The sequence below is a fragment of the Spea bombifrons genome, chromosome 1, assembly GCF_027358695.1.
Source record: "Spea bombifrons isolate aSpeBom1 chromosome 1, aSpeBom1.2.pri, whole genome shotgun sequence".
Taxonomy (NCBI): Eukaryota; Metazoa; Chordata; class Amphibia; order Anura; family Pelobatidae; genus Spea; species Spea bombifrons.
This window is the reverse complement of record NC_071087.1, coordinates 52,109,639-52,135,276: the sequence shown is the minus strand read 5'-3', so window position 1 is coordinate 52,135,276 and position 25,638 is coordinate 52,109,639. Positions and strand designations below refer to the sequence as shown.

General features: G+C 37.7%; 1 protein-coding gene across 2 annotated transcripts in view; it reads left to right on the top strand.

Annotated features, from left to right (window-relative positions):
- CCSER1 (coiled-coil serine rich protein 1) overlaps positions 1 to 25,638 on the top strand; it is a 352,242-nt gene that overhangs the window by 114,062 nt on the left and 212,542 nt on the right. For both annotated transcript variants that reach the window (XM_053461592.1, XM_053461593.1), the window contains exon 5: positions 20,506 to 20,632. In XM_053461592.1, coding sequence (XP_053317567.1) covers positions 20,506 to 20,632 — 127 coding nt within the window. The remainder of the gene's footprint in view (positions 1 to 20,505; positions 20,633 to 25,638) is intronic.

Sequence of the window (25,638 nt, the reverse complement as noted above, 5' to 3'; positions counted from 1 at the left end):
TGACTTTTAGCTGTTCTTTGTGTTTACAGGCAAATATTAGAAGCTAGCTCTGACTCTAGCTTTTTTTCTTAACAATGACAATGGGCGGCCCCTAAACCCATTGAAAACAATGCATTTTGAGCCCAATACAGAACACAATACAGAACATCACATTGCAAATACAACAAATTGGACATTTTCAGACCTGAGCATCAATAATTAACTCGTTCACATAATAAGTAGATCATACAATAAGGACCCAATACATTCCATCTGACAACAAAAGATATGTAAAACAATTTGTATATCGACGATGGACTGGGTCTAACGAAGCAGAAGAAGGGAGCCTCTACCTTGTTAATGCATGGCTACCCTAAGTATGTGGGTCATGTCAAAAAGTGTCAAATATGAGTTCAGTGCAGGTGACGTTCTTCTAGGGCAGGGGCGTTCAACCTGCGACCCTCCAGCTGCTGCAGGACTACATCTCCCATAATGCTCTTTCAGGATGGGAGATGTAGTCCTGCAGCAGCTGGAGGGTCGCAGGTTGGATTCTAAAGATTGTGCTTTCATTTTTGAGTAACATTAGGTACATTCCATAAGGGAACTAAGAACACGTCAAGAACATAACAGTTAACATGGAGGCTATGCTGCTGAGATGGAGGAGTGTTTGATCTATTATCTAAATTTGAAATGACCCAATGCAGCCAAAATACAAGAAGTACCTGGTATATCTAGAGAGTGGTGGTGCACAGGCTATCAAACAATACATGATATATAAACATAATATCCTCCGTGTGTACAAGGCCCACACACACAAATGATTTACAATGTAAAACATGTTCCACATTCGGGTAAAAGCTCTGACTCTAGCGTTAATAGTGCTTCCCGGGGGCTGACTGGTGAACACGAGGTGGCCCTGGCACTTTTAACATTAATGGCTAGCTGATGGATGGCTATGCGGGCCACACGCTATGTTTTTTTTTGCCCACATAGTGTCCTGCAGGAAATATCTTGCCTTGAGCATTAGATCGGGTAAGTATGGGGTATTGCCATTCGGTCCTGGTGATTCCAACAAAAGTTTTGCTTCTGAAAGTATACAACCTAAGCATTGAAAAAAATGTAAACTTTGATGGTTTGGGCATAACCAAGGAACAAATAAGGTTTAAGGTTGTGGTTGCAGTAGATGGGCCAAAAGGGTGTTATTTTCCTTTTAATTCTATGTCTAAATAATAATAAAAACAATAATGTAATATTAACATATGAATAAAACATGAATGCTTTTGTGTAGAGCCATGCCATTAGTATTACAAGATAGGAACGTTGTTAGGAAAACTACCACTAGATTTTGTGCGTCTCGTGATAGTACTTGTTTCCACAAAATACATTTTCTTTTTTCATTTAGAGAGAGATCTGAAAACTTGTTGGAAAGTGTTACTTTTCACTGGGTAATTTTTGAGATGTTTACTTTTTTTCTTTTATATTGTTCCCTGAGGGCATGCAAAGCATATCATGCTAATTAGTTTGTATGCTGGCCAAAAATTACTTATTCCGGTGGTATCAAGCAGCTTGAGAAGCTAACTCCAGGCCCTTGCTCCAATCCTCCCAGGCATAACCCTCTCATTCCTTACTAAGCACTTATCATCTACGGTATTTTGAATAATCTCAGAAACAGTTGTCCTCTACTTCTTGAGAAATGTATATTACAATAGTTTTGTTATCTTAAAAAAAAAAACGTGGCTTGTGTAACCTATTGTTGCTTATGGATCATTTAGTCAAATGTTGTTTACCGATAATGTTGCTGCCTACCCCTGCAAGGGGGCAATTGCCCCGGGGCAGTTTTAATTTAATTAAAAATCTTAATTTTAAGATTTGGGGCCAGTAACATTTTGTTGCGTTTTACTTCAAAGCCAATATATCCGCCAGGGCACCCACATGTTCAAATGGCCTTACGCGGCATTAACATCCATAAGTTATGTTGCTTTCTTTTCTGTTCACTATTTTCTCTGTGTGTTGGAGAGCGCGCCGTTGAGTTAATTGTCTGCGAAATGTTTTTTTTGGCTTTTTACAAAGGGGCTACTTGGATTTGCTCTTGGCTCCCGGCCTGGTGCTTGCTAGACCTCCTCTGCCTGAACTATTTGCATATCCCTATCCAAAATGTAATCCAAATCTAGATGCAGTGGCTAAAATGCTGTGACAGTCTTTCCCTGAAGCAGATTTCACTGTAACATAAATGGAATGTTTAGATTATTTTAGCCAATATCCAGTTATATTTGCTACAAAAAATGAGAAAGCATGAAAGTAGAAATAATATTTCACACTTTTTAAACAAATGGGTAACACCAGACATGGTGAGGAGGCAAGTTATACATTCCGGTTCATAAGTCAGCAGCTGCAATTGAATGATGTCCTATCATTATATTACCAAATATGTAATAATGCACTTACTTTATTACAAAATGTGCTTCTTGTCTACTTATACACATGTCACACATTACCTCAATAGATTGCTAATGTTTTCTGGCCAATCTAGTAAGTGATAGTGATTTGCTACATGCATATGCTATATTATCTATGATATGGTCCCTTTAAGTTTTTGTATGGTCTGTTTTGCAATTGAATGGGGGTAGAATACCCTTAAATGTATTTAATTACAGTGGGTGTTGGCTGAACACATATCCCTGCATGCATAGGCGTCGCTACAAGGGGGCAATTGCCCTCCTATATTATTCCTTGCCTCCTCCTTTTGCCCCCTCTGAAGGACCAAATGGCACAGTACCAGCTAAATGTATGGGCCACTGGCCAACTGCCCAAGGGCCCCGTGTTCTGGGGTTTCCATGGTAAATCACATTGCTGCCAGCACAGCAAAGTCTGTCACTCCAGACCTCTGTTTCTGTGCTCCCTAATTACTATGTGCCGGCAATTGATGCCGAGCACCGGGATATGCACTCTGCATCAATACCCGGGCATAGTAATGGGGGAGCACTAAAGCAGACCTTATAATCCCACAACTGGATGTAAGATGAGAAAGGTAAGAGATGGGGATAAAGGGGTGGAAGAGCAGTGTACCACATACTGCAGGGTAGCACTTAATATGTGCTGTTACTGAACTATTCTCAGCTCAGTAAGCCCTAAATGAAATCTCTGTAAATGTCAGCCCATTGTTCATGAAGAATTCTTAGAGAGTGTTTGCACTCATCTTCCTTCTAGAACCTGGAGAGAAGTTATCTTTTTGGTTATGTAGATTGAAAAACATATTTGAACATGTTCGGTTTGGGAATGTTTGTTTTTTACCTGAATGTTATTTGACATTCAAGCCCAAAAGAAAAGGTAGAAAATGACAGCGATAATGATCAGGATGAGAACGGTTTCATTCACTGTTCTTACTGAGTTCAGATTGATACTTAATATTGAGGTCTTGTCTGTTGAATTTTGGCCTCCGTTTTACTGTAGGGAGTTGGATCAATAGTCCTGTTCAATAAAAATGTCTTTTCATTCTTACTGTAGTTTTTGGAAGTTTAAATATAGAAAAGTACAAAATGCATTTATTTTTATAGGTGTATATCAGAGTTGTGGTTTTAACCCAGTTAACTATTTAACAACTTAAGCATTCATTATGAAGGGTGTCTACTGGGCTGAACTGGCTAATACTTAAATAAGAGGAGCACTGGAGTTGGTCCTTCAAAATGAATGGTTAGGTCCAAGAGTTTAAGCCACAACGCTCCAGTAAAAATACCCGTTAACTTCCACTTCAGTAAACTAATGTTTTGCTTGACATTGTCTTATTATGTACATACTACACCAGAATACACGCTCATGCACATAAACAACATAATCTATGGAGTATATCAGGCCAAGGTGATCCTTCTTGCAGGAACAAACAGTAAGCACAGCCATGAGTTGGACATGTCTACTCACTAAAGTGCGACAACTTGCAATTTGGCAAAAAATACAAGCAATACAATTTTATAAAACTTTTCCATATGGTATATTTAAATGGAAAACATACATTTTGGCAAAGTGAAATTTGGGCTTAACATAGAGATATCTCCAAGGGCAAAATAATAGTAAAACAAAATGTAACATTGTTTCTCTGGCTAAAAATTATTATGAGCACTTTAAATACTTTTAAATACTTTAAATACTTGACATTAATGGACAAAATGTGCCCTCTTGGCATGTGAGCAGGTCAACAGTCTGGGGCTGTCCAACATCTGACTGTCATGTCTGAAGTCAACAGTGCAAAATAAGAGTGTTCTCAAGTAGAAATATTGATATAAGTATCCCTTTAATGCAGACAATATACTGCAGCCTGACGTTTAAAAATGCAAAGCCATACAGAGCATTTTTTTTCGGAAGTGTCTTTAACTTTATTTATGACAAACGAAGCCGCGTATTTTTTTCAAAGAAAATTCATTAAACAAATATATTCAGTGCTTTTCTACTTTACTGACTTCCCAAGCAAATGAATTTTAAGACATCAAAGTTCAACACATTATTTGAAGTAATGGAAAATCAATTAATTGTCTTTGAATTATAGAACTCATCCTTGAAAATCAAAATAAGTTCTTTTTTTTTTTATAAGTAAATTAACCCATGCTCTTATGGCATATACACACGGCAAAGTGCTAAATGCTTTGATAATCTGATTAGTGCAAAGAGCACCAAGGCCGACAGCTACTGCGAGACGGCCAGATGAAAAAGGTCTCTAGGATAAGATTACATTGTCAATTACAAATTAATTAGCTAGTTACTAAATTATTTTTGCATTAGCTGAGCATATAGTACATGGTACTTCCTCTGTAAATTAGGAACTCCTCCTGAGCCTGTTAATTGCACAGAGAGTAATTCATTCCTATTAATTTTTAAAGGTGAGAAGCACAGCTCACAGCCAAGAGCTATAATGGACTGACTGATTCTCTGTATCTATATATATATCTTAGATTACACAGTTACAGTAGCTTTTGCATTGGCTTAAATTAGTTTTCTTCGTAATCATAATTTGTTGCTTCCTAGGGCAGACCCTAAAGTGCTCCTACTGCTCTTTCTTAGGAGGAGGAGATGTGGCTTGAGGCCTCAGTTGCTGCCTATCACTTAGCTCCACGGCCACTCTGTACCATTCCGAACACCAGCATATCCTGCAGCGCTGCATGTGCCAAGTGAAGTAAGGTCACTATGGAGGCTGTGTTGGCTAGACGCAGTGTTCCATAGTGTATATGTGTTGGTTACAAGGGATATCCACAATGTTCAAGATGATTCTAAGCTAGCTTCATGTAAGGTGGCTGCACATAAGATAGCGACTAGCTCAGAATCATCTTAAAAGTTGTGGATATCCCTTGTAACCAACACATATACACTATGGAACACCGGGTCTCCAGCGCTCCAGGATATGCTGGTGTTCAGAATGGTACAGAGTGGCCATGGAGCTAAGTGATAGGCAGCATCTGAGACCTAAAGCATATACCTTAAATGTAACCTAAAAAACTAGCATTTGGTCCACTTTGGTGGTGAAAGTTGCTTTGTTGACACTTTTTTAACTGTTAGGTATACCTCAGACTTTCTACACCCAGAGAAGAAGAAGAAGAATCAATAATCTAAGATTTTCTACCATGAGAAAAGTTATTTTTTTGATTTTCAGCATTTTTTAAGTGCCTTTTTTCCTGTGAAGAGAATTGTTACATTGTAACAACATGAAATGATTAATATAACAAGCTTCCCAAAGCTATCATTGAAATGTTTCCAATAATACACAGGCTTTAAGAACCTTACTTACAGCTCAATGTCAGGAACAAGGGCTGATTAAGATCCGAGTCTCTACATCAGAAAAAAAAGGGCAGAGTAAATGGCTTGAATAGTTCTTATCTGCTGTCAAATTCTGTTTTTCTATTTTAATTCTGTCAGTTTGGTAATTATGTATTTTAAACCGTATATATGTGTACTAAGTATCTGTCTGAAATATATCTAGAGTGCTGTATTTACAGTATATAGCACAATTAGCAGGATGTACATACACACAGGTTACACACTGTAGGTGTGATGGTATCCATGAGAAAGCAGAATGTAACTTCTAAAGTACAAGCTATTTCCTCAAAATGTTGGGTATTGTAGAAAAGACAAACTTTAGCCTCTAAATCCAGATTATTCAAGGCGAATCAACGTAACATAGAAAAGTAAATTTAAAAGAAAAATCTGTCTGGGTGCTCACAGCTTTGGAGTGAGTATTTGTGTTATACACTATACATCTTGACCTCTACATTGCAGTATGTACAGTACTTCTATGTGAGTGTTTTGTTTTATGGACTTAACTAAAAAGAACTGATTTTTAATTAAATGATTTGGATTTTGCTTGATTGGAGTAAATGGAGAATGTAATATGGTCCACATTTCTGCAGAATAAGCCAGAGCTATTTGTAAAGTATAACAACACTTTAAGGATTCCTTGTTGTCAGTTTAAAAAATAATATAACCATTTGTGTGATTTTAGAGAAAACAAGATGGCTCTGACTCAATTTTGTTTTTGTGACAAATAATATGCTATATATATTTATTTTCTGGCATAAAATATCTGACAATGTGTTGTTGTGCATTTGGGCGTATATTACCTGCAGAATAACCCATGGAGGCAGAAACATTTCTTCTGTGAATCCCAGCATGAAAAGTGTCTGTATTGCTTTTAAATCAGATTGATCATTTTATGAAAACTACATTCAAAGTAAAAAAAAAACACCTTGGTGGTCTAGAAATTTCAGTGATGTTACTTTTTCAAAATTGCAATACACTATTCACCGTGCACCTTGTACAATGCAATTAATTACGGACATTATTGACATCCATAGCAACCAGAGCCTCTTGAATTTTAACTAGAAACTTTAAAGGCTTTCTGTCTGGCAGAGATAGATTTTGCCAGTTATCAGCATTAGAACATAAGTAAATTATCCTATTCAAAGTGTTTTATGTGATTACTTTTGACCAAGCTTGATATGTACTTTAAAAACAAAGTAACAAAATCAATTATTAAAAAAATATATATATTTTGCTTTTTGCCAAGAATTAAAGTTTCTCAGAAGTTTCTAGGAAAGGTTAGGCATTAAATAATTAAAAAATACTTATGTCTGTCTTTGAATGTATGTTAGTCTTTGTGATTAGAGTGCATGTGTGTGAGACTGTGTGTTTGTGTGTGCAGGGTAAGCCTGAGGTCCACCTGGCTTTAGATACCCTCTTGGCCAGAAGGTCCCAGCCCTCCCTTGATACATATCTGAGAACTCATCAGGTTTGACCTAGAGTCTGCAGATGACATGCTTTCTGCACCTCCAAGTCAGCCTCCAGGTGAGTCATGTTTGGCCATACCCACTCTCAACCAATTGAAAGCTGTCTAATGGCGTATTGTAAATAGATATTTGGCAGCCCCCCCAAAACAATAATAAAAATGGCAATCTACATAACAGGAATATTTATAAAGGCAGGTAGTTTACAGACATGCCACTGCTTGGCATCTCCCTGATTCAAGCTCCCTAGGATATTTGTGCTAAAACAAGCCCCGTTTACAGATATGATAATACCATGTTGTCCATTCTTGAAGTTCTTGTACCTTCCGTAAGTAACTTACATTGTGTTTTCTCCTATATGTTATTTTATGTTAGAAAAGTTTTGGTTGATTTTTCCTTCCCTCTCTCCATCTCTGTACATCAACATGTGCTTGTTATATGAAACAAAAGATGTTAGTTTACTTTCTTAGTTCTTCTTAGCAGGGAGGAGTGCTATAATACGTTACCGAATACCTAAACCACTGAGTTATATCACACCACTTCACTATGTAATTCTTGATATTGATGGGTTTTGACCATGGGCGTAGGAACCGGGGGGGACAGGGGGGACAGATCCCCCCCAGTAACTCATGCGGGGGGGACCGATAATGAAGAAATCCCCCCCAGGGCCGTAGGAACCCCCCCAATAGAAACGCCGCAAATGCGACCCGCGAGACCTCTAGGTGCGGCCCACGTAAGATCGGCAGCCAGGGCAACAGATCTTACGCGGTCCGCACCTCGAGCCCTGCTACTTACCTGTGGGAGGGTCTTCTGTACTGAACAGAGGAAGCGGAACCCAGCAGAGTTCACGTGACATAGCATCACATCCTGCTTCCTCTGTGCAGTACCAGAGAATGCAGAGGGAGGCCGCCCCCCTGCTGAAGTCTGTGAGCGGCATCGAAGCGCTGCAGTGCAGGTAAGGGGTTTGGGAGGGTGTTTGAATGAGTATGTGTGATTGAGGGAATGAATCTGTGAATGAATGAGTATATGAATGAGTGTGTGTGTGATAGCATGGATGTGTAAGTGCTGGAACCTAGGCATGATGGGACTATGATTGCTGTTAGCAATCACACTCCTATCATGCCAAGTCAGCCAGGTCTGCACATCACTTACAGCCACCCTGTACCAGCATGTACTGGCTGCCTGGGTATGATAGGAGTGTGACTCCTAGTGTGAGAGATGGGGATAAAGTGCGGATCTGATGGGGGGAAATGCTGTCCCCCCAGATTTTTAGGGGTTCCTACGCCCATGGTTTTGACTTTAATGTGACAGCTCCAACAGAGGTTTTAATGTTAATCGCTACATAACTTCTATGCCAAAACTTTCGTTTCGTTATCCCAGTGGGTACAAGAAATATATTTGTCCTTTCCAGAAATCTGATTTTGCCCCACTGTGTTACACAGTTTCGTGATCCCTTGTGTCATGGCTTTAAACAATTGCAGTTTCTAGCTTTTTTGTAAACTGATCTGACAGAAGCTTTCATAAATGCCCAGAAAGCGGTTTAATGAATTAACTTTGCTATTGATTGTTTATAATGCGTTTACAGGAATATTAGTATTCTTTACGGCAAAAATATTTATAAATACCTTAAAACCCCACTTTTCTGGCAAGATCTTTTTTAGGCTCTTTTAGACTTTTTTTAATCCCTTGAATTTTGGAATGTGCTGAATTACAAAACATATTTCATTCTTTACAACAATGTATTAAAAAAATTAATGAATTGAGTTATGTGGAGAGGGTTAAAGGCACTATACGCATTGCTACAATATGATGACGAGATCATATTGTTTTGCACTGTTACACAAGCATATACAGTGCTAACCAGCAAAATGCTACAATCTTAATCCGGCTTCATTCTAATGCTAGCCTAATTTAATGGGCTGATTTAATTAATGAATGAGCTTCCACGTCACTGATTTTCAATATTAATGATTATTAATGAAATAAATTAAAATCAAGACCCACAATCTGTCACGTATGGAAGGGTACATGAATGGCTTTGATTGTACATATATGCTACATGTCCCCAGTGGGCTCATAAAAAGAAGTTTTGTTTTTTTATTATTGGGCTTTTATTCATTGGACAGTGTTATAGTGTATAACGGCCCTAAATATAAGCTTTTTTTTATGTTTAAGCAAACATTCTGGGGTCTGAGTTATTTAGAGACCCCGACTGTCTGTTTATTGAATAGTTGAAATGATAAGGGAATTTTTTTCCACCCTCCCCCCCAAAAAAACACGGGTGTTCTTGTATGAATGAGTTAATTTACTTTGGAAAAGTCTAATTCCGAGTGCCTTGTGTTGTCAGTGAGTGATTAAGGAATAAAGGGGTAAACAAATGTCCTAACGCCTAAGATCATGAAATGGTTGCAAGAAGAAAATTAAGCGTCACCTCAATTTTAGCCCTTGGATTAGTGATATTTATGAATATTCCTAATTATGTTCTGTTCGTTAGAAAAAGTTTATTGTGGAGGTATGTGTGATTCATTAATAATAGTCAGCACGTACTGATTAGATGGGGTTCATGATTAGCTGTAGTTTGTTAATTGTCCTTGGCTCATTACCATAAATCATCAGGCACACTGTCTAACTTTTTTTACGGATAATGCATTAGCACAACTCAAAGTTTTTGACTTTTTAATTATCTGCCCGTTGCTGCGAATTTCCTAGAGTTACTTGAATAAAGCTTTTAACCCAGGCAGTTCTGCATATCATATCACATGCAATATGAATAAATAGATACATAGTTTAAAAAGAAACAAGACAGCGCTCTCAATAATAACCACAAAAAAACACCTCCACAAAGAATTAATACGTATTTTTTAATTATAAACAAAATAAGTACATAAACACATAAAGGACTACCAACATAATAAATATAGCATATGATAATAATACAATGTATATATCCAACAAAAATACAACAATAAGATAAAATGGTTAACCCTTTCTATAACACCTAGGGCACAAAACTTATAACAAATACCTATGTAAGCATCACCTATACAAAAAGTAATAAAATATGGATAAAATGTCTAAATACACTTTACATGATAGGAAAATCTACATTCCTCCCACTAAACGCCTGTTTATAGCCCCACCCCTACACAAAGCCACTCCCCAGAGGAGCGAGAGCCGGAAAAAACTTTGGTGTGTTAATAACCAGCATTAGAAATCTCAATAGACTGAAACACAGACTTTGACATTAATCAATCCTTTGTCTTGTCTTACATTCAGGATATAGGCCATATGCCTATAGATGCATGTTTAAATTCCCTCACTGTGTTAGCCTCTTCCCCTTCAACTGTGAGGCTGTTCCATTTATCTACAACCCTCTCAGTAAAGTAAAACCTAATTATGTTGCATCTAAGCCTCTCACCCTCTAGCTTTATATTATTTTTTAACATTTATGTTATTTTTTAACATTTTTCCTCATTTGAAATAAACTTTGTTAAATCCACTTAACATACAGACAAACATTGAGTGCCTATGTTTACATTTTGAGCTTTGCTTATTTTTTTAATAAATATTTATATTATGTGCCCTATAATGTCTTCTATTTGTTTGTGTGGGATGTGTGTATCAATAATTGAACCTGTGTACCATATAGCTTCAACACAACAAAAAAATGGTCCAAATATGTAACAATTACAAACAAACCCACAAATCGTAGATTCCTAGAAGCAATTTTGTTGGTCTCATTAGCTTTAACTTTATTGTGACAATTGCTGTCGTGAAGAATTGTGTTTCTGTCATTCTGAGTACAGGGGCTTTTAGATTTTGACAGTTGCCATAAGGTCAGACAAAACCCCTCAGATTTATTTAAGTGAAAGTTAAGTCGAGATTTACCAGAATTGAACATCTTTGTATTGCACAGAAAGCTGGTCAATGTGACATAAAATACACTCTTTGCCATTTCTATTGAAGTCAATTTGGAAAGAAACAAACAGATTGAACAATGCTGTTTGCTATAATAGATCCTCCTTAGTGAAAACTCAGCTTATAAAAACCTTCGTTCCATGTTGCATGGATTTGTCATTTTACCCTGTATTTCGAGAGGTGCCAAATATGACTCTTAAAAGCTTGGTAACACAATTTAAATAGAAAGATAATATGAATTTGTATTTAATAAAGTGTATATATAATGCCACAAGAGACATTTTCTGCACCGTATTGCTTAGTGCTGGTTTATGGATAGCCAGATAGATTGTCACTTTTGCAGGCAGTGGGGGGGGGGGCAAGGGCAAGTTGGAGATCTCCGCTGATCTCCCTTGACCGACGCAGGCAGGTGAAAATCAATGAAGGTTTATGCCATTGCAGGACAGACCTTATTATTATCTTTTATTTATATAGCGCCAACAATTTACGAAGCACTTAATACAATACATATATTCAAGGGGTATAACAAGACAAGAACTGACAGACTAAGACAAACCGATACATTAGGTGGAGAGAGCCCTGCTCACAAGTTTACAATCTTGAGAGAATGGGCTGACAAACATAAGGCACAGAGAAAGGGTGAGAGGAAGTGTGGTGGTTGTATCAATGCAAGGAAGTTCTAGCAGCTAAGATGGTGCGGCTTCTCTGAAGAAGTGAGTTTTGAGATGTTTCTTGACCACAAATGAAGCTCCCATGTGGCCTGCTTGTGATGCAAGTGTCACAAGGTGGCTATTCAGGTAAGATTGGCAGTTGGCCACACTTCCTGCCCATACACTTTTGGAGCTGGCCCTGGACCACACCACCTCTTACCACATCCCGTAACACAAGTGTCCCGGTTTAGACACCTAAAATGTTGGACGTATACTTAGGGTGTTGTCATAGCATTCTGTAATGAGTCTGGTCCAACACCTCAACAGAAAACAAAACGGCAAAAGCAACACAGTTAATATTAACCAACTTAAGGTGAAAATACAGATACTGTTTATGAGATTGTTTAAGGTTATGTTAAAATAAATGTTGTGCCTTGTTTTCTATTCAATTGCCATAAAAATTGATTTGCTTGATTTGATTGGGCAGCATATGACCAGGGAAGTTCAGTAGTAGTTTCAACTTAACATATACCATTGATTTATGCTGGACATAAAAGGATATGGAACACATTCGTATGTAAATTGTGTAAATATAAGTATATAAAAATATAAATAATGGCATTATCACAAAGAAATAAAAAGTGTAGTTTTATGCAAAGTCTTTCTTCTATTAAAATTATGTTTGTCTCCATTAGAGTTTTTTGTACATAAAACCTTTCTTTAATAAGATCCACCTAAACCTCCTTCATACCAGCGGCATAGATTGTCTGCTACTGCAAAAACAATTCTAAAGTTCACTTTTCTTAAGTGAGATCCTTTTGGAAAGGCTGACAGGATGGATTAAAATGCTGTCCATTAAAAGAAGTGAGGTTAAAAATTTCATTCTTCACTCAGACAACAAGGTTAAAAACGTTAACTGCTAATGCAACGTGTTGATAAATTACTATTTGTCCCGAAACATCTATCTTGCACGTTAACAATGAAGTAGTCTGTTGGTGGTTAAGTAGAAACTGTAGCTATAAAGACAAGTTGATCTCCTTATCTTTCACTAAAATACATATTAAAAATATATGGAACACTCATGGGGTTTATAGATTTTAGTGAAGAAAAAGTAAATGGCATTTATTTAAAGAGTGCCAGCGGATTCTGTAGCGCTTTTAACTATAACATTACAATTGACAAGATACAGTTTAACAAATGTTAAGACATATACTGGTACAGAAGGAGAAGAAAGCTCTGTCTTCGAGAGCTTACATTATCTACACATTCATATCCAATATTTTTTTATATACTGAAGGGGTACTTAGTGTTTTGTCTGCCTATATCTTATGCCTTTTGTTTGTCTATAAGCACCATTTTGGAGCTCCAAACCAAGAACGATGGCAAATGGCTCATGTTCACCTACCCAACTGACAATTCTTGAGAAGTTTTGGGACAAGGTCCTACACCTGGTGCACTCACCATAGAAACTAATGTATCTGGTCTCATAATAAAAATGGTCTATGATGTCTTGGAAGAGAAAAAATGCAAAGATACAGTAGTATGAAAAAGAATGATTAGCAAGAATGATTAGCAAGAATGATTAGCAAGAATGATGAGAAGAGCCTTATGCATGAAATTAGTAGACCAATTCTTTATTTATTGATACTGTTTTAAAAAAAATTTAATTTATTTTTAAAAAATAATGGAGTATGGCTGGATTGAGTGTACTTAATTGTAAGATTTGAAGATTTGAGGCAAAACCACATTCTAATATACTTTATTAAATACAAAGAAACTAGAAAAAAACACAATTTCCTGTATAAATTCCATCAAATGAATTATATGAACACTTTGGATTATAGGACTGGAATTTTAAACGTTACTTAATTTATTGCAAGGGCAATTTAATATACAATATTTATTTAATATTAGAGAAAGAGAAACAGGAAAAAGTTACCTCTGTTGTCATTCCGAGTAATATTTCCTATTTCTACGAGTTCATGTTTTATTTTTCCTAAGGGAAACATATGATTGTGTGGGTGTGAGTTATTATGTACCATTTATGCTGAGCTTCTTATTTAAACTTTGTCACGGCACCCCAGAGTGGAACAAAATTCATCGTTTTACAAGTCTGGCTGCAGCTTAGCAGCTGTTGTGGTTTTAAGGGGTGAAAACAGAGTCTCTGAGTTATTCGGAGTATAATACCTTTCGGGAGTTATATGTCAAGGCTTAAAGTTAACTAACATTACATTAAAAACACAAACATATGTGCTTTGGGCTTAAAGGTCCTTTTAAATAAATGTTAGTATTGTCATTTATTCATAAATAACCACTTGGGTGTTCTTAAATAAAGAGGCTTATTCACTAAACTGAGTTGTACTTAAGGCTCAATGTAAGTATTACTCTCTTTGGACTTAAAAAGAACTCAAATGAGGCAAAAACTGCCAAGCATAACGCAATAATTCACGGTATCCTTACTTTACTTGCCACACCAATACAGCTAAATTCAGGCTCCCCCAAGTACATGCACAAAATGTGCTCCTGTTGATTTTAATGGGAGTGGTTGTTTTTTTTTTTGTTGCTAAAATGGCTACTTCAAGCACCCAGAACCGATGTGAAACCAACAGCCGAGAAAGTTACGTTTGTTATTAACTTGATGTTTGCTTACTAAGTACTTTTAATGTAATGTGTATTCATCGGACATTATATCATCGCTTTAAAGGGACAGTCTAATGTCCTTGACACCTCCGATATAGAAGAATGAATATTAAAGTTCTCTGTGAAAATAAATAAAGCACTTACCTCACACAGACGTCTTAAGTCCTGTGCTGCAGCTGTCCTCTTCCGCCATGATCTCACATTTCTTGCTACTGATTGGCTGCTTGAAGTTGTCAATCAGTGGCAGCAAAGTGCTCACATTAAAATCAACGGGAGGACTTTTCACACACGTGTACTGGGGCCTGACCAGACCCCTGCACACAAACTTCACCTCAGCTGCTGGGCATTTAGCCGGAGCATGGGGATACATTTGAGAGGATTCTGCAGACTACATGAAAATGTAAAGGGACCCCACAGCTATTGTTTGCATTAAAGTGCATATGATGGCTGGAGTCCCCCTTTAACCATGCATTATGCAGAACTAACATAGTCCATCACACACAGCCAACCTACCAGTCTAGGTGTTTCATAATATGAAGTGAAGCTGTGAGATAAAATGTTACACCTTTCCTTATATCATCTAAATCGTAATTGTTAACTTTAAAATCCACGCTTTTGTTCCTACTTCTTTTTGACTTTTTTTTTTATTTGTCATTTATGTTCTTGTGCGTAATTCTCTTAACCATTTGTTTGGACAAACATGTTCCATTCTCTAATAACGCTACTCTCCTTTATCTATGTATTTAAATCGATTTTTAACTTTTATCTTAAATAAATACTAATACCTATATCTTGTGAGGCTCCCCATCAATAACAAAAAAAAGGTCAGTGCCGAAGGTATAAGGCAAGCACCATAATTCAAACTGACTGATGTGATTGTATTGTTTTTATACTAAATATCACAGTTTTTTAATGAAAATAAAGAATGCTAGTTTGTGCTTTTTTTTTCAGATCCTAGATATTTTTTGCTGGTAGCACCTCAAGACCCTACATTTGCCAGTGTCCATTGGTGACTAAAAATGATCATTTTTTCTGTTTAAAATCAACATGTCTAATTATTACCCTGTACAAAAGGGAATGGTGAGTTTAAAGCTGCTTGGCAATATGACAAGACAGGTCATTCATCTGTATCGGTGGGGTGCACACTGCAGAACATAATGTGATAAGCGAAAGAGAGGTCCTGTGGATTTGCAAAAGTGACAGTGTTGAAAAATGTTCACACCTTCAAACACCGCAGAATCCCATTGATGTTTATCATTAAATCACTAAACAGGAGCAGACACTGTGTTGTGGCCGTTCCAAAACCCGTGTTAAGCAGACATTAAGGCTGCAAGAGTGTAAGCTTGTAAGCAAGGCCCACTTTATCTTATGTACCCCTTGAATATATGTATTGTAAGAAGCTCTGCGTAGATCGTTGGTGATATATAAATAAAAGATAATCATGATAAAAAGAATGTTGATAGAATAGTGGTTGAACAAAAAGTGGTAAACGAATAATATATTTGTATGCACTCTGGGATTATATTATTTTAGAATACATATTTTTTGTGTGTTTAGCGATCATTAAGCCTCCATCTTGTGGCTTTTGTTTTTCAATGAGTGTAGTAGTTTTGTACATATTTTTAAAGGGCTTTTTATGTCAGGGAAGCTGAGATCTATATCAAAAGGTAACAAAACGAACATATCATCCGGTTTTCTGTCTTAAATGCTTCTCTTGCCTTTATAAATGCTGTTTTAACCGGTCTACAGTGATCAGCAACGGAAGACTGTCTAGGTAAGCGGACAGTGCAATAAAGCATTGCAAAAAGCAAGCAGGGTGCAGGGCTGTTTAGCAAGAGGCATTAGTAGCAGCAAGAGAGAGGCAGTTCTGCCGCTTTACAGATCTCTGGTCAGACCTCACCTAGAGCATTGCTTCCCAAAGTGGGCGATACTGCCTCCTGGGGGGGGGGGCTGGAACGATCCAGGGGACGGTAGTAGCCTTGGGTGCAATTAGAGAATAATGGGGAATTTTGGAGAGAGTTCAGAAGAGGGCCACTAACATGGTTTGCAGGATAAAAAATACCAGGAAAGACTAAGGGCTCTCAATATGTATAGCTTGGAGATAAGGAGAGGGGAGATGTGATAGGAACATGTAAATACATAAGAGGATTTAACAAAGTACTGGAGGGAAGTTTATTTTAAAGGAGGATAAATGTTAGCACGAGGCCATAATCTAAAACTGGAGGGTCAGAGGAAGTAAAGTAAGGAAGTTCTACTTTACTGGGAGGGTGGTAGATAAGTAGAACAGCCTATCATCAGAAGTGGTGGAGGGAAATACAGTAAGTAACTTAAATCTGCAAGGCATAGGCAAAAAAAGTCATCCTAAATCTAACACAAGATCAAGGACTGATTCAAACGTTACATCGGGATAAATGGTTCTTATCTGCCATTAATTCCTATGTTTCTAAAAGGGGAGAGATAACTGAACGGTAAGGAATATTCCTTACGGTTTCCTAATACATATATATTGCTTATTTTAATTTGTAAACAGTATGGGTTTATTTAGTGCAGCGAACTATAAAAAGTGGGATTAGGGAAAGCATCAGGTCTGCTTTAAGAGTTCCAATACTGCATTACCACATGAGGATTTGAAAATTGTTATATTGAAAACTTGACACCCATCTTTCTGCTGATAGGACTGTAATAGGCAGGTCACTGAACTTCTTCATTGATAATGAAATGTTGACTCACTTTCCGCTGATAAGGTCTCATTTGCAAGGTCACTGAATTGTTACCTTCATCATATGAGGAATCCTTTTTGCTGTGCAGTGGTATGTTACACTGTAGCAGATCTGAAATTATGCTGTATAAAATATGTATATGATTTAATATATTGCAACAAAATCAATGTTTTATTTTAAAAATAAAAGTTTTTTTCTATACTAAGTAAAGAAAATGATTCTGATCAGCGATACCCAAGCCATAGTTAGAAAGACTGATTTTTAAAACATACTTGGTTGAAGCATGAACTGGTAAAGGTAGCCTAACCTAATAATATGTCTAATATAACTAATATATCTAATAATAATAATATATCTAGTATCTAATAATAACATTATATATTATTATATAACAGAAATCATACAAAACATAGATATTCAGTACAGGAATAATAAAACTGTCTATACAAAATAAAATTGTTTCCAAACCAATATAAATAATTCAGATGGCATTCAAAGGCTTCAAACCACCCCAAACAGCATTGAATATTTGTGTCGCGTTGTAGGTTGTAGCCGGCAAGTTCATGCAACTAAAGTAATTCTGTTGAGTCAGCCCTTTAGTGAATAGACCCCTATGTGTCTACTAACATCAAGAAACCCAAGGTTGCTGCTTTGACAACTAATAATTATGAGGAATGATGAATAAAAAAATAACCAGCTACCTGAGACATAGGAGTTGGCCTCCAATGTCCATGCTCCAAACTAGGTTTTTCTTAAATAAAAAATTAACAAGTGTAATAAATGTATATTTACTATGCAGCTATAAAATGAGTGTCTTTATCATTTGCAATAAATAGGTGATAATAGTGATCTTTTTCATTTGGGTTTTTTTTCTTTTTCGTATTAGTTTTTTTGCTCACAATCAAAATGTTCCTGTCTCATTTTAGTCTTTCATAGTAGCTCCCTCTTTACTAAATTGTCCCTTCTAATTTGCTCAATGTTATCAGTTTGGTTCTTGACTTCCAATCCCTTTCTCCTGGAGGAACCATTTTATGCTGCACATTGTCTTTGACAGATTGAATTACGGATGGTGTACATTGAGCTGTATCTGTAATAACTACTTTTCTCGCCCAGTCTGTGTCTAGAGAAGAGCTCTTACTGATCGCTGACAACACCACATTCCTAATGTATAAGAGAGAACTCAATCTTACATTAGAGATAGTTGAGAAGTATGATTTGTACCATGCAATAAATAACGAAAGGTAACATTTCTAAATATTTTTTCTTAAAAAGGAAAATTATGATCAATCTCATGGTATTAGGACATTTATAGACAAGGTGTTGCATATTTGAAAGAAAAGTAAATTGACATAATATGTATTTGTGGTTTAAAGATGCTGTTCCACGTAAATGACAGCTCCACCAAGGTTCATTTACTTAACATACTACAGAGTGAAATTCATGTTTTATAATAGAACAAGATGTTGGATGACTTTCAGGAATTTACTCTCTTTATGGTCAGGGCTATTTTTTTTTGGAATATTTAGTATAAATTTAATATATTGAACATGCCTCTTAGTATTTTGCCACAACCAAACATATTATATATATTGTTTTATTAGGACACGAAGAACTATCTTTTAGTACTATAGGTATATCTGGAAGTAATAATTTAATGTGAATATTTGTGTCAGTGTATGTGTCATTCGTATAATTATTTCAGGAATTAATAAATTGTCTATAGTTTTTAAAGGAACATGAGTTTTACAACAGGTTGAAACATTTCTTTAGGTGTAGATACCTCCTAACATTTCAAATGGTCAAAGAAGGACAATTTTGTTTCAGGGGTGGTTAGAGGTTTGAGGAGGGGCGTCCTGGTATGTGACTTTGTGACCGGTTGGTAACGTGCACCTAATTCAGTGGGGCATTTAGAAGGAGAATTTGATGCACTCATCAGCAAACATTATAAGCTCCTAAATAGTAAACGTAAAGAGCGACAAAAAGATTAGGTCCTAAAGAGGTACTGTCCTTCCTACATGGGGACACTTCAGCAGTATGGAGCTATTCTGAGTCTGTATTTGTATGCTAAAACAGTTTTGTTGCTTTATATATGTGTATTACCACTTTGCTGTTCTGCTGATGGTCGGTACTTATTAACCATATTCACCTTAGACTGTCAGAATGTCCAGCATATTATTTTATTTGTACTTTATTTAGATTGTAATGCATATCCTTATTTTACAGTGGGGCAGAATCCATTAGTATGTATAGTTTGGCTATAGATTTCTTAGAAATAAAATAACCTCAATAAGTAAAAAGCAATAAAAAGTATAGGGTAATACAAGTTTTTGGAGACGAATATATGCATTAAATGAAAAATGATGGAATATAAGGAAATGGCGTAGAATATAGAGTAATGCATTCAAAACCATTACAGATTTTGCAAAATAATTTTATAATATGAATATAATGAAAAGGAATAGTCCGTGTGCATTGAAATTGTAGGGTTGCAAAAACATTTTACACAGTTTACAAATGATTATGTTACTTGTATTGCTTATAATATACTGCTCTTTGCTTTCTGGCTAATGAATAATTGTGGGATCTATGTCTCCTTGATCTTTGCCTAAACTACAGCTTAATATCATGTATTTGCTTTGCTTTTGTCAATATACAGTATGTTGACCTGGACCTCATTTATCCCTATAGCGATATGATTCTTTTTGTCTTTAGTCAGCAGTCTTTCGTCAGCAGTGAAGTAGAATAACATTTCCTTTATTAGGACTGGTAAACTTGAGGAGATGTTAACAGTTTACAAAAAGGACAGCAATTGAGAAGTTAAGGTTCAATGTATATAACATTATACAGATAACATTCTTGTCATACCTTAGTCCTAAAACTTTAATAAAGGATTTGACATAGGAATAAATTATTTCACTACAGCACAGGCCTAATCTGAAGCGAAACTCATCAACGAGCTGATAAACATTTTAGACATTATCTTGTATCTCAGTTTACCAGTGACCTTTTTACTTTCCAAGCTGACCCTGGCCTTACCTACCCCCTCAGTGCTGCTCTCTGAGCTTCTGGATATGACATCATAAGCTAGCATGTGCCGGCTTGGCTGTCTTCCATGAAGTGCAGTTTGCCACCCCACTGCCACCCTAGGCCATGGGTTAGAAAGGCCTAGTTCAGGATATGTTGCTGGTTACTGCATGCATTCTTGCATGTGTGCTTACTTAATATCATATCTTATTTCCACACATTTCCTCAAGGTTTGAAAACATTTTGACACATTGTTATGCATTGTTTTTAAGATATTTACCACGTATTGATAAATAATTCTTTTTTTTGTAGTTTGTCGAGAAGATTCTTACCAGTCTATAGTCTCTTGCTCAGCAGTGGTGCTTTCCCATGTGGAACCAACAAGCGAAACAAAGACGTCTAATGAAGAAGAGTCTAAAATTGCTGAAACAACAACAAAGTAAGTGTTTGATTTAATGCACTGTAGTTTCATGAGTTTAAATAATCAAAAAGGTAGACCTGTAGCGCCTACAATCTCATGAACACCTGTCACAATTAATTCAGCATTGAAAACTTAATAAACTGATGGGGGGGTTTTGCCTAGAGGAACTTGCATATATATCCACATTTTCTTTGTTGAACAAAGAGATTATTGAATCCCATTTAAAATACACATTGACTATGTGTCAACTAATCACAAATGCAAAACAGGCCACTTAAATAATTCAGTATATATAATATATATATATATATATATATATATATATGTAAAAACTGTTTTCTAAGCAATCTTGGTCTTCACTATGAAACTTTAGGATAAATATGAAATATGGAACAGAGAAAATGTTTAAAATATATTGAGGTAAAGAGATGTGAATGATTCTTTGTGTCTAAAGATTCCCTCCCTCTGTTTGCTCTCTACTACTTTCTTCTTACATGCCCTCTTTTTCTAAGCCAAGGCTTTCTCCTTGGCTTAGCCTTTTTGCGTGCATACTCCAAGAAGCCAGAGTAATGCAGATGTATTCGCAGAGAAAGAGAGGCGTTTACGCATCTTTCTTTCTCTGCAAATCCATCTGCATTATTCTGGCCTCTTGGAGTACTTCTGCAAAAGGGTAGAGCCAAAGCACGTGACGACTGAAATGAAACTTGCATAGGGACTTCCCGACAAGCGTGCATCTTTCACATATAGGACTATATCATGAGAATGCCATTTAAAGTGAAAGATTTAACAGATAAATATAAAGGTATTCACCGGTTCCCTGATTTATCAGCACTTACAAAATGGCTTGAGGTACCGCTGTGGCTTCCTTATTAAGATGGTGGTTTAGAAAAGCGCAATGCATATCTTCAACTCACCTACAGATGTACGACTCATGATTGGTCTGTGAGCACCACAAAGAAGAAAAAACATACTCAGATGAAAATAGCTTGGAGCCTTGAGTAAAGTTTCTTTCTACAAGCATAATCGAGGCAATTATTGTGAGATACCGTGGGGGGAGGGGAAAAGTTTATAGTTGGGGTTGGGAATCTATTTCTTTGTGTCCTTTTTTACCTCATTTCATTTCTCTGACATTATGCAGCCTATAAAGTAGTCTGAGTGGAAAATATTTGTTTGCCTCTTCCTTCCTCCTTTTTTTATCTACAGCAGTGGATCTTATTCGGGTTGGTTAGGTTGTTTGGAAAGTGCTTCTATTGGTTGCGGTCTGGATTGTTGTTCTGTCTTGCAGCTATTTCCGTCATCACCTGGCAGATTTTATTAACATATTATCCTGCACAACATCCTTTTTTTATGCTTCATTTTTGTGGGTTTCCTGTAATTGAGAAGCTCACTGTTTTTCCATTTTTACAAATGCAAAAATATATGCTCTGTTGCCTAAAGCAAAAATACTTTTTGGAGGGAAATAAAGCAAACTCCGTGCTTATAATCTGCTTATAATGTGCTAAAGTCAAGTTGTCTATTACCCAAATGTCTATACATCATTGGAACGGTTCCATTGCAAATGTTTTCAAGACTTTGGTGGAAAATACACAGATTTTTTTTCTAGATTTTATTACGTTTAGGGCAAGAGGGAACATTTCTAAACATGCCATGAACATGTCAAAATACATAGGAGGACCAGAGTCTTTGCAAACCTGGGGTCCTGGAGTGCCTTTACCAGGTGAAGGTAAATCCCCACCCCCCTACTTGACCAGTTAATATGGGTACAAAAAAGGCCTGTCTATCTATACCTTATGCTCTACTTTACAACGCTACACTCAAACTATTGATAGCCAGAAAATGGAAAACTAAACAAACCCCAACCATCGCTGAAATGAAGTTCACAAAGGAAAATGTCATAGAGCTATGGAAGAAGATATCCTTAATACCTCGCACTCATATTCTCAGGTTTGGGGTGTTTAGTTAATAAATAATTCATATATATCATATTAGCCTCACTATAAGGTGTGGTGTGTAATAATAATAAAAGCATACTGTGTATGTATATTTCAGCTTCCAATCTGAACTTTTGGAGGTTCTTTATTGTTCTCTCCCTACGGTCCCACATTATTCCAAGGCAATGAGCTGTTTTCAATGAGCCTTTTCCCAAAGCATCTTCCTTTTTTTGAACTGTACTAGGGCTGCAACTAACGATTATTTTAATAATCGATTAATCGGCCGATTATTTTTTCGATTAATCGATTAATCGGATAAAAAAAAACAATATGCAAATTTTTCGTTTATTTAAAAGAATTTAATGAACTGGATGTTAAAAAACAACTTAAAATTTACATTAACATTCTTATTTTGTTATGATGTAATAAAAAACAATATTTTCAAAGTACAAGAACCCAAACACAATATTTATGAAACAAAATAACCCCAAACATTCTGAAAAGAGGTGGACTATTACTGTTCAAGAAACTTTGCCCCAGCACTTTGCACTTTGCACCCAGCACTTTGCACCCAGCCCTGGCACTTTGCACCCAGCACTTTGCACCCAGCACTTTGCACCCAGCACTTTGCCCCAGCCCTGGCACTTTGCACCCAGCACTTGGCACTTTGCACCCAGCACTTTGCACCCAGCACTTTGCACTTTGCACCCAGCCCTGGCACTTTGCACCCAGCACTTTGCACCCAGCCCTGGCACTTTGCACCCAGCACTGGCACTTTGCACCCAGCACTTTGCACTGTGCCCCTGCACCCAGTCTCTAACTCTGCCCTGCACCCAGCCCTGCCCCCACATTCTGCCCTGCCCCCACACTCACACTCTGCCCTGCACCCACTCTGCCCTGCACCCACACTCACACCCTGCCCTGCATCCCCACCCCCACTCTGCCCTGCACCCAGTCTCCCACTCTGCTCTGCACCCACACTCACACCCTGCATCCCCACCCCCACTCTGCCTTGCACCCAGTCTCCTGCCCTGCACCCCCCACCCCCACTCTGCCCTGCACCCCCCACCCCCACTCTGCCCTGCACCCCCACCCCCACTCTGCCCTGCACCCCCACCCCCACTCTGCCCTGCACCCACACTCACGAACCGCTCTGTGCGAATGGAGCCACTCGCACAGAGCGAATCGCTCTGTGCGAATGGAGCCACTCGCACAGAGCGAACCGCTCTGTGCGAATGGAGCCACTCGCACAGAGCGAACCGCTCTGTGCGAATGGAGCCACTCGCACAGAGCGAACCGCTCTGTGCGAATGGAGCCACTCGCACAGAGCGAACCGCTCTGTGCGAATGGAGCCACTCGCACAGAGCGAACCGCTCTGTGCGAATGGAGCCACTCGCACAGAGCGAACCGCTCTGTGCGAATGGAGCCACTCGCACAGAGCGAACCGCTCTGTGCGAATGGAGCCACTCGCACAGAGCGAACCGCTCTGTGCGAATGGAGCCACTCGCACAGAGCGAACCGCTCTGTGCGAATGGAGCCACTCGCACAGAGCGAACCGCTCTGTGCGAATGGAGCCACTCGCACAGAGCGAACCGCTCTGTGCGAATGGAGCCACTCGCACAGAGCGAACCGCTCTGTGCGAATGGAGCCACTCGCACAGAGCGATTCGCTCTGTGCGAATGGAGCCACTCGCACAGAGCGAACCGCTCTGTGCGAGTGGAGCCACTCGCACAGAGCGATTCGCTCTGTGCGAGTGGCTCTGTGCGATCCGTGCACATAGACATGAAGAATACTTACCTCCGGAACGCGTCACATCCGTCACGTAGCTGAAAGAAGGCGGAGACTGCAGAGCGTGTAGCAGAAGCGGGGAACGCTCGCGGAGGTAAGTAAAAGGAGCCGAGTGCTCCAACAACGAATTGATCACTCGATTAATCGATAACGGAAATCGTTATCGATGATTTCCGTTATCGATTATTATCGATTTTATCGATTCGTTGTTTCAGCTCTAAACTGTACTATTCTCTTCTTAGGCATCCAGTTTAAGATGCTTTATCTTGATTTCAGTGTTCAGGGTTCAAGATGTTTAATCAACATCTGGTGTAAGAAACATTGTCGACGCTGGCAGATTGTGGAAGAGGTGATCAGAGAAAAGTGCACAAGATACTTAACCTCACTGTTTATTGAACTTGCAGTAAACGAAGCGTGGGTCGTTGCTTAATCGTTCTCTATTTCATTATCCTGCCATTTATTTTATGTAGATTTCTTTGACCTATATAGCATGTCCACTCAGGGATAGTGTGAGTTAGTCATAGGTCAGGTTGGCGCAACTTGTTCTGCGCCGCTCTACTGCACCGGCTATAATAGTTCTGCACTGGTGCTATACAAAGGCTTCTACTGAAGCATAAGGACTGATGTAAACCATGACCCCATTTTCCTGTCTACCTTGCTTTGCTATGCCTGTGGAAGAAAATAATTATTGTATCGGTGCTTTGCCACGTTAACGGACTGTGAATCCCAAATAGAATACCTCCGTTTCTATTACCATTGTCGGCTTTAGCTTCTGGCATTTTTTCTTCTGGCTTATATACTAAAATAATTTTCCGAAAAGTAAATTAACTAATAGATAAGTTAATTCATTAGAATGCAAAGTGAGAACTGGATTTACCCACAAGGTTTTCGGGAATAATATCTGCATCAAAATTAAATAAAGACATTAGAAGACCTGGTTCTATGGTTCAAACGGTGACTACACTGAGCAGAAATTATGCCTTGCTGAATAAGAGTATATTCTATGTTAGATGGCTCTCCAGATGCGTTATAAAATACAATTATATTTATATTCTATTTTTATTTTGCTACTGCTTATTCTATAGGTATGGTGGTAGAAATTAGTATAAAAGGTGTTTTTTTTATTTCTTTTAAATTGTGTTTGTGAGACAGAGAAATAAAAACATATCACATCAACTAAATTATTTGAATATCATTGACATCATTCATATTTAAGCCTCGGTTAAAAATAGAACCGGTCAATTCTCTGCAGAAGTAACCCCTGGGATGTATATTTTTCCGGATTAATGTTGCCTTGTTATGTTA